We start from the raw sequence: 12,628 nt of genomic DNA on the forward strand, positions 1-12,628 counted from the left end.
TGGGTTTTTTTTTTTTTTTTTGTTTCCCACAGGTATCCTCGCACTGGAGGCATTAGGTGTGAGATTTTAAGAGTTTCTTAATTTAGTTATTGGGTATTGCGAATGATTTTTTCTCTTAATGAGGATGGCCCTTTTTTATAAGCTTGTCTCGCTCGGGTTATTGAAAATTACTTTCTTGAATATTCTCCAATCACTAGTCGACTTGGTATTGTATTTCGCCCTCCCCCACCCATAGATCTTCGTAGAACAAGCGTTTAATTGGTGCTCAATCTTCTGGATTTGTGTTGCGTTGGGCCCAAATCATTATAAACAATGTGAGGAATCTACATTCGTTAATGGGCTTAACGGCGAAATGAGAGGGTCAAATTTGGATGAAGTGCAATGAGTGAACTACACCACAACACAACACATCATTGTGTTATATAAGCCATGGAGCACACACATTACACTATTTCCAATTTTCCATTCAATGTTTTTTTGTTTTTTTCATCACAAACAATAACAACAAAAGACAGCTCCACCCGCTGCATTTTTTTCATCTTCTCTCCATAATCTCACATCACTTTCTAATTTTATCTCCATTTTCTGCTTAACCCAAACTCTGCAGTTTTCACCACTAATTGTTCTAACTGAAACATGAATGTTGATGGTGTCTCACTTTTCAAAATAAAACGAGGTTAAACATTTATCCCTCCTTAAATTTTGTTTTTTCTTTCCTCCTTTTCCTTTCTTTACCACCGTGAAGAAGCTTTTTTGTTTTTTGGTGGAATTTGAATTGGTTTTTGTTTGCAGATCCATGCTCGTGGAGGATTTGCTGTAGTTTTATCAGAATATCAACGTTGTAAATTATCAAGGGGATTATATTTCAAAGATTTGCTTTGTTCATTGTCATATCTAGAGGTAGTGAAGATTTTCCAGTTTTGAAATCAGAAAAAGAAACCATAGTTTTTGTTATCTTCCCCTATTTCACACGTCTGTGCTAAGTAGCTTCCTTTTTTTGGAATCTGCAGATACATTTCTCTGAAAAAAGGACAAATTCTGGAACATTGAAGTTTTCTCTAGCCGTAGATTACAGGGACTACTATCGTTGCTAGTTTTGGATATAACCTCTGAAATATCATCATTCCTTGCATTTTGGGAATTGATTCACAGTTTTTAAAAGCTTCAGAGCTGAAATCTCTGAACTTTTCTTATAATATATTGCAGCAGTTTCAGCGGCACCAGATTTAGGTAAATAACTAATATACTTGATCAAAATTGGAACTTAGTTGTTGATTTCCATCTTCAAGTTTTTCGCAGCAGTTATTCCAATTTTGATGTTCATTTCTGTTGGCTATTATTGTTCTCTGATATCTCTATTTCTCCATTTTGTGTAGGAAACAGGAAAATTGACTCTTAACTTCCCTTTCTATTTCGATAGTTACAGAAGAAATTTTGTTCCTTAGAAATTGTAAGTTTAAGGCAATAGATTAATTCCAATGTCTCCTTGATCTCCTTCTCTTACTAATATATCATTTTATCTTAATCGCTTATGATAGTTAATTGATTTTCTATGACGTAGGGTGAATTCAACTTTTTCTCTTTCTTCATCTTTTTTCTATCAATTTCTCAAGCTGATTTATTTTCATACTCCTTAAAACACTGCCTTATTTCAATTCGCACACATTGAATCAATTTTTAGTGAAGTCAAATTCAATTTGTTATATAAAATTGTTGATATAATTAATAAGCGGTGATGAATGGCAGGAACACAAGTGAAGGAAATGGATAAAGGAGAAGGGTCATCGTTGGTGTTGAGAGCGAGTTCCGATAACACAAGACACGCAACGACGTCGGATTTGGTGCTTCAGTGGGGGAATCGGAAGCGGTTAAGGTGTATGAAGGTACAAGTTAAGGATCATTCTTCTTCGAATAATGTTAATGATAATGGGTCTTTAAATAACAATAATAAGCCCACAGTTAGTTTCAATATTACGAATACTCATCAGAATCAGAGTTACGGTTTTCCAAATCTCCGTCAACGTCAATCTTCGCCGCACCAACGAATTCTCAGGTTTCCAACTATACTCTTTCCTCCTCCTATTATATGGTTTAATTGTTTGTATTCATTTTCATTCAGACTTCAATTGAGATTCCTTACCCTCGCCTCAGATCTGGGACTAGGCCAATTTCGTTTATGTTTCGAATTTTAAGGGAAAATAAATACACTGCTAGAGAAATGTTCCAGTTTTGGTAGTGCAATGACGCGTGGCCTAGCCTTTTTTGATTTTATTTATTCATGTGGGTTGGGCTTATTATATAGACTTGTAGTGCATTTATGCATTGTGTGTTTATTTTTTGTTTTTTTGCAACAATTTGTTTATTGTGCATAAGATAAATGTTTTCTTTACGTTACATATAATTTCTAATCCAGAATTATAAACTTGTTTGAAGTGGCGATTACTCGCTATAATAGATACAAAAAGTAGCCTAGAAAGGCATGAGTGCCACTTGAATTGAAAGTGAAGTGTAATGGGTTTCGTGTGGTGAAGTATCATTTGAATTTATTTGACCCCATCTGCCACTAAATTTTGTGCTGGGGGCAAAGATAAATCTCCAATGTGAGGCAAAGAAAACTTCAGCTTCAAATGTTATCGTGTAACAATGGACGTTGGTTCATATGGTACATGTTTGATTCCCCTTAAGTATGGTTTTGGGTTCGAGTCTTATGAATGGAAAAAATATCCGCAATGAGAGTTAACCCCACGTACCTGTGGATGTTCTCGGCTCGAACATTGCCTCCAGTGCGAGGATACCTGTGGGAAACCAAAAAAAATGTTATCCTGTAGTGTAAATTAAGAACGGGGATCACCTGTGTCCCATTCTATGTCTCAAACCAATCAAAATATGATTTTTTATTATTTTATTCATGTGATAAAATGTGATAGGTTTGAGATGTGGACATGTGATCCTCATCCATAAATTAAAATTAGGTAATAGTTAGATCAACTATTGTTTTTGGACCCATTTGGGCTGAATACTTATAATGACTACAAGACTTATATTTTGACCACTCTCCAATGGGTTAGGTCCTCGAGGGTTTTTTTTGTCGTCCAAATTAAAGAATAAAGAGGAGCTCTCACGGTAAGTGCGTGAGATTCCTTTCTTATCATTCTTTGAAACTTTTTTTTGTAGATATTACTTTGACTAAGCTTGGAGGATATGCTATCCTTATAGCTGCCTTGCAAATAGGTTTATGGGTATTAATATTGAGTTTCGTTGATAGAATTAAGCACGAATTAGGTCTACTTTTAAATTAAGTTTGATGATCTAAATCAGGTAAACGTCAGAATCTAAGCCTTTACTGCTTTAATTAGGTTTTAGTGCCTGCCATTTTTCTATTTCTAGATCTTTATATATTTTGGTATGTGTCTGCATAATCAGCTTAGATTTAAGAAATGTGAAGAATTTTTATTATCCTTCCTTCAAATCTTGGTCTGGTGTCATATTCTTTATGGCATTTAATTTTATTAATTGTGTTGTTTTTCAACTGGGTTATGATGGTGTGCTATTCATGTGATGCCATTTATATGATGATCATGGAGGAAATCTAGAAATGCTTTGATTTGGAGGGTGAAAGGAAAATATCCCTCATTATTATCATATCAATTTCAAGAAGACTTTCGTTAGAGAACATGGAAGAATGGACTCTCTCATTCCACGTGTTTATGAAAAGTCCTTTTCCATAATGGCCGTGCGATGAAGGAACCAGGTAATAGATCTGGTCCGTTCACACCTACATTTGAACACGTAGCACTCTTTATCCTCGTTAGCGAAAAAGGCACTCTACATCAAACGGCTTCAAATTTGCCGTGAAAACCAGTTGTGCCCGTTATAGGTAATATAATTGGCACACACACATTTTCACAATCTAATCAAAACCCTTTTCATTCCATTAAGGAAATTAAATTAACTACCCTTCCCCAAATAGTCCACGCAAAAACCCTTTTAAATTTCCAGCTTCTCCACCCTGCGATCTAGATCAAAACCTCAAAGGTTAATTTCGTAAAGTCATCACTCACTAGTTACTTTTCATACATATTTTACTCTAAAGTAATATGTCAATGCATCTTTGTTTTTTTATTTATTATATCATCATATTTGACGTGATAAGAAGTAAAATTATATGTTGGGTGGTGCCTGTTTTAAATTGTTGTGTTTGTAATTTAGGAACTGGGAGACTTCAAGTGCTATGAGAGGAGTTCAAAGCAACGGGGGTGATAAGAGGGGGACCCATAACAATACTCTCTTTAACGATAATAACAAATTAGTGGCCTCGTCGGATACTGCGCACGATAGCAAGAAGGGTGGGTCTCCTTCCGGTAGTGGAGATGGTGCTCCGCCGGTGTGGCCACCGAAGTTCGTGATTGCCTTGACCAACAAGGAGAAGGAGGAAGATTTTCTGGCCATTAAGGGCTCAAAGCTTCCTCAGAGACCTAAAAAGAGAGCTAAACTCGTACAACGCACTCTCAATGTAAGATCAAATTTCAATATCCTGCTTTTCATTTTTTTTAACTCAACTATCTATTATGTCCTATATATCATGTGATATGAACTTTAAATAATACGAAATCTTAACCATAATAAGAAATTAAAGATAAAAAATGGAATAGAAAGTAATTGTCTAATATGTATAGAAATCTGTTACAATTTTCAAGGTAAATGTTTTATTTATTCTATTATTTAACTAGTGAACACCGGTTAAGTGTTAACATTACACTTTAATTATTTATCATGTACTATACCTGAAATTGAAGATTATTTATAGATTTATAGAAGTTGATAAACTAGAAAGTCTAATACAAATTTAATAGAAACGTTTGTTAATCACGGATCTCGATGTACAATTTGGATGAAGCTATTTGTTAGAAGTTTTGGTACTCAACAACAAGGATGTTATAATTTGGTGTAAAAAATGTTGTGTACGTTAGGATATAATATAATAAAATTTGAGTGGCTTTGAAACAAGCAAATGTGGGATTTGTTTAGTTTTCTTTATTAATATCGCTCCATTCAATTCGGTGAGTGCCCCTTTTATATTTCGTATTTTATTTGGCCCTTTCGCTGCAAAAGCCATATGTGGTTGGCAGCTATGCGCTCAATAACACGTGTCAGGAGCAGCTTGGTTCACACCGAATAATGACCAGCCAAAAATTCTCTTGTGCTTAATGAAAAAGAAAACTTGTGTTGTTATTTAACCCTTCATTATAAATAAATAAAATGACATTATGCTAAAATATTATATTATTGTTAGGACTGACAGATAGATTGATTATCATAGACATACTTTACCCACTTGGGTTCGATTTAATTAATGTCACTCACTTTAGTTGGTCCTTAGTGTTTGATCATTATGCAGTCATCTTAAAACTTAAGGGGTTCTTATTCCTTAACCAATATTTAATATATATTTTTGGTGAACATATAATTCCTATTATTACCCAATGTAAAAAAAACAAAGTAACAGTGAAAAAACATGCAGAGAAGTGTGTGTTATCGGGGACCACATTTGTCCTAAAAAGTGTTATTACTTGTAATTGGTTGAAAAAATATATTTTAATTAAAAATTTAATAATTAAGTATTTTTTTTGGACGAATCACAAGTAATGATACATAAGTCTATAGTCGGTTATGGGGGAGGGACATGTGTCGTGGGTTATATGTTGACCTTTCGGGTTAAAGTTAGCAGTAATGGATATACAGGTTTATTTCCGTTGATTGGATGAGTTGTGCCAGTTGTAATGGACGGCTGCGATGGAATAGATGTCATATCATGTCATGATACGCAGACTTATCAACAAAGGGCTCCACCTTCCACTACCTGACAAATTGAATTATGTTTCCTTTGTGCACTCTTTGTTAGAGCGATTCTGAGTCATGACATGAGAGTAGTGTAGTTTTTATTTATTATTAACATGTAAGTGTCTAACACATGACTTTTGGTTCATTTTTAATGGTTTTACAGCAAGTAAGTCCAGGTACATGGCTTTGTGATCTTACCTTGGAACGATATGAGGTTAGGGAGAAGAAGATAAACAAAAAGGTAAATTATTGAAAGAGGAAAAAGAATTGGAATATTTGCTTCTACAGATATTATCACTTGTAAATAAAGAAATATAATATGTGTATTTTGATGCAGAGACCAAGAGGGTTGAAAGCAATGGGCAACATGGACTCCGAATCTGAATAGATGGAAAATTGTGGAATATAAGGAGATTAGGTGAAAGTGGTTTATGTTGGTTAAGAATGTATGAAATATTCGGATGGCATGGAAAGGCTTGGCACTGCTTAATCAAAATCAAAATCGAAATCAAAATATATATAGTTTAGCTTTGGCACTGCTTAATTTTGTGGCCTGGTAATAATATTCCATTTTCTATTTCCTGTTAACCGCTCTACAATTATGAATGAGGATGGGTGCATTGAGTGTTTATCTAACAGGTTATAAAAATTACATAAAATATACGCACCTATGATTCAACAGTTTTGGTGGTTGTGTTTTTACATACCGCAAATATTGATAATTTACCCTCTAAAAAACTAACTAATGACTTTAGATACTTTCTTAGAAAAGTTGTAGCTTATAATCGTCTTACTCCAAGGACGTAATCCACTGGGACTCTCGAATCATGCGACTTTGGACTGGACCTAATAATACGCCCCAGATTCACTCACAAGGTAGGGTCAGTTTTAAAGGTTGAGAACCGATCGAATGGTAAGAACAAGTTCATATTAAGTTTGCTAACAAATTTTGGAGATGATATACGGATAAAATAGAGAAAAACTATAATTTTGATATGGCATAAGAAAAATTAAATTTATGTTGTTAAAATAACACTACTAATTCATTAATATATTCCCTGTTTGGCACTAAGCATTATTTAATTGAATTAATTATTAATGTATAAGCAAAGTCCAGCAAGAAAGACAAACGACCATTGACCACTTAATTGAGAAGTTTCCATTAGTATGACAGCACATAATTTTACCATAAAAAGTGACTACCTTTACAAAGTTAGAAAATCATGAAACCTTCAACTTCAATTTACACTGAATGATGAATTGATGACTAATGAGAATTTATACATGGTGACTAATGAGAATACTAGTATTTAGCTCACACATGTCACATCACGAAATAAGAAAAGATCAAGAAATGAACACATAAAATACAGGAACTAGGCTTAATATTTACCTTAATATTTACCCCATTTCCGTGATGAGAATCTGGGACTCTGTAGCCAGCATTCATGAAAAGGGAGTGTAATTTGAATGATGGTTACCATTTTTTATGGACGAAAGAGATGTTTTCCCAACTGCATTCTCTGCAGAACATTCCATTTTATGATTCACCTTTTCAAATTCATGTTTCTGCTGAAGTGTTTGTGGCTGAGGTTTTACAACAAATTCTATTCAGAGTTTTTTGGTATTAGATCCTTTCAGAGGAGACTTTCCCAGAAAAGCAGCAATCAGCTTTTGGACCCCAAAATAAACAGAATTAATGTGTGAACAGATTCTGAAGTTGTGTTCAAGAAAAGCTAACTTGCTTCCCATTTTGGACTAGAACAAGCCACTGAAAATTGTCACAATTTACCTTTATCAGTCTGTGTAACTCAAACACTTGGAATGCAAATAATCTCTGTTGACTGGAAGAGGAATAGTTGTATTGTTGAAGCGGAAGCCATCCTTACGCAGCGTTGACCACAAACAATCAAATATTGTGTATAGAATAAATAGAAGAAACAAGAGAATCTGGGCTTTGATGATTTTTTGTCTCCCAACTTTTCCTATCTCACAATTTGGTCCCTCCACAAAAAAATTAATTAATTATATTAATGTGATGAATAATAAGTTGTCCTTCCAACTAGTTTTAACAGGTCTAATATAGAACACGAAATCTTGGCGGTGAATTAAGATTTTAAGTTAAGTATAATTTAAAAATCATTTATATCATTTCTCACTCAACCTATTACCCATATAAGATTATAATTTCCCATGGAAGAGCACATACTTAGCCAATTGCAATACTTAGCCAAGTTGCACCACAACAAAGGTAGGTTTTAAGTATAGTTTGGATTTTGTGAAACAAAATAGTAACAATTTTGCAAAGCCTAGGTGATGAGGTTTAGTGTTTAGCATGCATTTTATACTTGGGAAATAAAATGTGAGTGAGTTTTCCAATATATTAAAGTAATTGTGAAGTTTTTGGCATTTGCAAAACAGAATGAAAACAAATTTTCAAACCTTATAAGGTTTAGTGGTAGGCATGCATTTTATGACCGAGTATTTGTTGTATACTTAGGAAATTGAATATACGCCAAGTCTGCCAATATATATTCTCCACCTAACTCTGCAAAACCTTGTAATCCAAGTCTAATATACAAATATGTTATATTGGTTATGTTAAATTAAGAAAGAAAACAAATCATTCTTCCTCAAACTGCGAGCTTTAGGCTTCCATTCCAATTCAAGCATTGTGTATCTGCTTAATAAAGCAAAAGAATAGAAAGAAAAAAACAGAAAGAGGGTTCAATTTTTTCTTCATTTTTGGATCATTTAAAGTACTAATCAGTTGTGAAACTCATGTGATGCTATGGTTTGAATAATATAGACAGACAAAGGAGAACTAGAAAGAAAAGCATGTGTTAATTGGTTTGGCTGGTTGGCCCCACTACTGTTTTTCTTAGCTTTCACTCACAAATTTTCTGAGCCATTTTGCTTATATATACTAAAGAGGTCTCAACCCTTTGCTTCACAAGAGGATTCTCCAATTACAAGCACCAGGTATCCTTAGTGTGTTAGTCATATACTTGTTTAGTGATGAACTCATCACATATTTTTAGTATTTTTCTAACAAGTCTTGTCATTTCAACATGAAGTTTTAAGCATAGTAATTGACATTGTATATATTTATTTCTATCTCTTAGTTTTTCTCTCTTTATAATACACAATATTTTGATATTTAAGAAACATTTTCCTGTTGTAATTGAAGGTCTTCTTCTGGTTAATTGTTGTATTGGCTTGAGTTCTTGGGAAGCTACGGAAAATTTACACTCAGAGGCTGAGGCATGCATTTCTACTAATATCTGTCTATTCATCCTGTTTTCATAAACAATAAAGAAACTTTTGAAGTCTATGTTGAAGTTTCTGACTTTTTTTGTTATTGTTTTCTTTAGAAGGAGATCATGAAGGGAACAAACACTGAAGATGATAACATCATAATAAACCCAGAGTTTGAGAATGGCCTAAGTAATTGGTCAGGAAGAGGGTGCAAAATTGTATTACATGATTCCATTGGAGATGGCAAAATCCTTCCAAAGACTGGCAAGTTCTTTGCATCTGCAACAGAACGTACACAAAACTGGAATGGAATTCAGCAAGAGATCACGGCACGAGTGCAGCGCAAACTGGCCTATGAGGTCACTGCTTTAGTTCGGATATTTGGTAACAATGTCACCACTTCTGATGTAAGAGCTACTTTGTATGTTCAAACACCAGATTTTCGAGAGCAGTACATAGGCATTGCCAAGTTAGTGCCTTTCTTATTTCTTTATGAGAAATGTTCTTACAACAAAGTTTAACAACATTCCCCACAACTTTATATTTTATTAACCAAAGTATTGTGTGATAAAAATGAACAAAGTCGCCTAGTGTACATGTACATGAAACATTTTCCTTTAACTAATACTGAGTTTACATAGACTATGGCCTGTATAACTAAAGAACAACTTTCATAAGAAAAGAAACAAGGATTAGTACTTTATGATTGAATTCTTTAGAAAACATGAATAATAATTGGTATTAGAAAGCTCCCTTAACATTACTTGCTGAGTGAATTTTGTGTCTACTTCTCAAGTGTGCAGGCAACAGATAAAGATTGGGCTCAAATGCAAGGGAAGTTCCTTCTAAATGGTTCCCCATCAAAAGTGTTTGTTTATTTGGAAGGTCCCCCTTCAGGCACTGACATTCTTCTCAATACTTTGGTTATAAAGCATGCTCCTAAAACACCTCCTTCTACACCCCAGGATTTTGAGGTTGCACTTTCAAAATATTTTCTGTTAATTACTTTATATATCAGCAATTCCTTGAATTCCATTTTACACATTCATTATTAAAATTTAATACTTTACTATTGCCTTGACATATAGTCTTTTTTGTATGGCCAATTTTTTGGTACACATCTGCTGCCCATAGGTTCTGCTATGCTATTGCATGTGTCATCAACTATGATCAGTCAAAAAAAAAATTATTATTAATTTTTCAACTTAAATATATTTTTTCAACCATTGATTTTGTTTTGTAGGATGCTGCTTTTGGGATCAATATAATAGAGAACAGTGATCTGGCTAAGGGCACCAATGGATGGTTCCCACTTGGTAATTGTACATTGAGTGTTGGAACTGGTTCACCACGCATAATTCCACCAATGGCAAGAGACTCTCTTGGGCCTCATGAATCCTTAAGTGGGCATTACATACTTGTAACCAATCGTACACAAACATGGATGGGTCCAGCTCAGATGATCACAGAGAAATTGAAACTGTTTCTTACTTACCAAGTATCTGCTTGGGTCAGAATTGGTTCAGGATCCAGTGGGCCTCAGAATGTGAATATTGCACTAAGTGTTGATGACCAATGGGTCAATGGAGGACAAGTTGAGGTTGCTGATGGAAAATGGCATGAAATTGGAGGGTCCTTTAGAATTGAAAAAGTGCCATCAAAGGTTATGGTTTATATTCAAGGTCCTGCTTCTGGTATTGACTTAATGATTGCTGGACTTCAAATTTTCCCTGTTGATAGACATGCAAGGTTTAGATATTTAAGGAGGCAAACAGACAAGGTAACTTCATTGGATATAAACAATTGATTGGTCAATTAATTTAAATGAACGATAGATATTAATGAGGACGAGAGATATCGAAATGTGTAACGGAAGATGTAAAATTTAAAATTAGATGTTATCCCTATGACCCAATTGGAAAGTCGTTTCGGATTCGTTAAAATTATTATGTAGGACTAGAACATGTAAAAATGATAGGGAATGGAGTGTCATGGTACTAGAATATAGATTGAAAGCTTACTATGTCATCCCATCAATAATATTGAAGCATGATAGTGTCTATAATACCTTCTATTTTCTATGCCCCATATGATAAAAATATTACAGGAAAATAAGTGTATTCATAATCTAATGCCCAACCTTTATATTGTGAATCTTTTGCATGATTTGTAATTTTTCTCAGCTTCTCTTTTACAATATTTGCTACTGGCTGTTCTGCAGATCCGCAAGCGTGACATAATCCTGAAATTCTCTGGGCTGGACTCAAGCGAGTGTCTTAGAGCTATGGTGAAAGTTACACAAATCCAAAACGATTTTCCAATTGGATCATGCATCAATAGAACAAATATTGACAATGAAGATTTTGTTGACTTCTTTTTGAATCATTTTAACTGGGCTGTGTTTGGGAATGAGTTGAAATGGTATTGGACTGAAGCACAAAAAGGGAATTTCAATTACAAGGATGCAGATGATATGTTAGATTTATGTCAGAAGAACAACATAAACACACGTGGTCATTGTATCTTCTGGGAAGTGGATGGCACTGTTCAACAATGGATTAAATCACTTAATAAAAGTGATTTAATGACAGCTGTCCAAAATAGATTAACTGGTTTGCTTACTCGATATAAGAGCAAGTTCAAGCACTATGATGTTAATAATGAAATGTTGCATGGTTCATTTTATCAAGATAAACTAGGTAAGGATATAAGGGCTAATATGTTCAAGACAGCACATCAATTAGATTCATCTGCTACCCTTTTTGTGAATGATTATCATGTTGAAGATGGATGTGACACTAGATCATCTCCTGAAAAATATATTCAACAAATTATTGATTTGCAAGGTCAAGGTGCTCCTGTGGGTGGAATTGGAATTCAGGGTCATATAGATAGCCCTGTGGGGCCTATAGTATGTTCTGCTCTTGATAAATTAGGCACTCTTGGTTTACCAATATGGTTTACTGAACTTGATGTGTCTTCTACTAATGAATATGTTAGAGCAGATGATCTTGAAGTTATGCTGAGGGAAGCTATGGCACACCCTTCAATAGAGGGTATAATGCTATGGGGTTTTTGGGAATTGTTTATGAGCAGGGACAATTCACACTTGGTGAATGCAGAAGGTAGTATCAATGAAGCTGGGAAAAGATTCCTTGCTCTTAAAAAAGAGTGGCTATCTCATTCACATGGTCTTGTTGATGAGCAAGGGTACTTCACTTTCAGAGGTTTTAATGGAAAGTACAATGTGGAAGTTGTGACCTTAACTAAGGAAATTTCTAAGACATTTGTTGTTGTTGACAATGGTGACTCTCCACTTGTGGTATCAATCGATTTATGAGGAATTACATTTCTTGTTTAAATAGTGATGCATTTGTGGTTTGATACATTTTTAAAAAAACATGGTTTGTTGAATTACAAAGTTGGTATTTGATGTTATGATTGTTATGCTATATAATTCTTGCAAAGAAATAAAACAAGATCTATTTGCTGATTCTAATATTAAGCTAGCTTTTGTATTCAGTTATTT

At 34.2% G+C, this 12,628-nt stretch overlaps 2 protein-coding genes across 8 annotated transcripts; both read left to right on the forward strand.

The window, feature by feature from the left end:
- On the forward strand, positions 436–6,513 carry LOC109327914. 6 transcript variants are annotated; one of them, XM_019561090.1, is made up of 8 exons: positions 449–676; positions 793–1,230; positions 1,377–1,450; positions 1,747–1,766; positions 1,809–2,053; positions 4,210–4,513; positions 6,005–6,082; positions 6,179–6,510. In XM_019561090.1, exons 4-8 carry the CDS (start codon positions 1,764–1,766, stop codon positions 6,227–6,229), a joined length of 681 nt encoding a protein of 226 aa, XP_019416635.1. In that variant the 5' UTR covers positions 449–676; positions 793–1,230; positions 1,377–1,450; positions 1,747–1,763; the 3' UTR covers positions 6,230–6,510. The 6 variants fall into 6 exon arrangements, with proteins under 6 accessions (XP_019416631.1, XP_019416634.1, XP_019416632.1 ...); XM_019561091.1 differs by having other exon boundaries at positions 1,384–1,450; XM_019561086.1 differs by lacking the exon at positions 1,377–1,450 and having other exon boundaries at positions 436–676; positions 793–1,201; positions 1,718–2,053; positions 6,179–6,230; positions 6,261–6,513.
- On the forward strand, positions 8,959–12,598 carry LOC109327909 (exoglucanase XynX-like). Of its 2 annotated transcripts, none has more exons than XM_019561078.1 (5): positions 8,959–9,105; positions 9,216–9,568; positions 9,896–10,073; positions 10,343–10,879; positions 11,321–12,598. In XM_019561078.1, exons 2-5 carry the CDS (start codon positions 9,225–9,227, stop codon positions 12,437–12,439), a joined length of 2,178 nt encoding a protein of 725 aa, XP_019416623.1. In that variant the 5' UTR covers positions 8,959–9,105; positions 9,216–9,224; the 3' UTR covers positions 12,440–12,598. The 2 variants fall into 2 exon arrangements, with proteins under 2 accessions (XP_019416623.1, XP_019416622.1); XM_019561077.1 differs by having other exon boundaries at positions 8,996–9,105; positions 9,219–9,568.

This window comes from Lupinus angustifolius, chromosome LG15 (assembly GCF_001865875.1).
Source record: "Lupinus angustifolius cultivar Tanjil chromosome LG15, LupAngTanjil_v1.0, whole genome shotgun sequence".
NCBI lineage: Eukaryota > Viridiplantae > Streptophyta > Magnoliopsida > Fabales > Fabaceae > Lupinus > Lupinus angustifolius.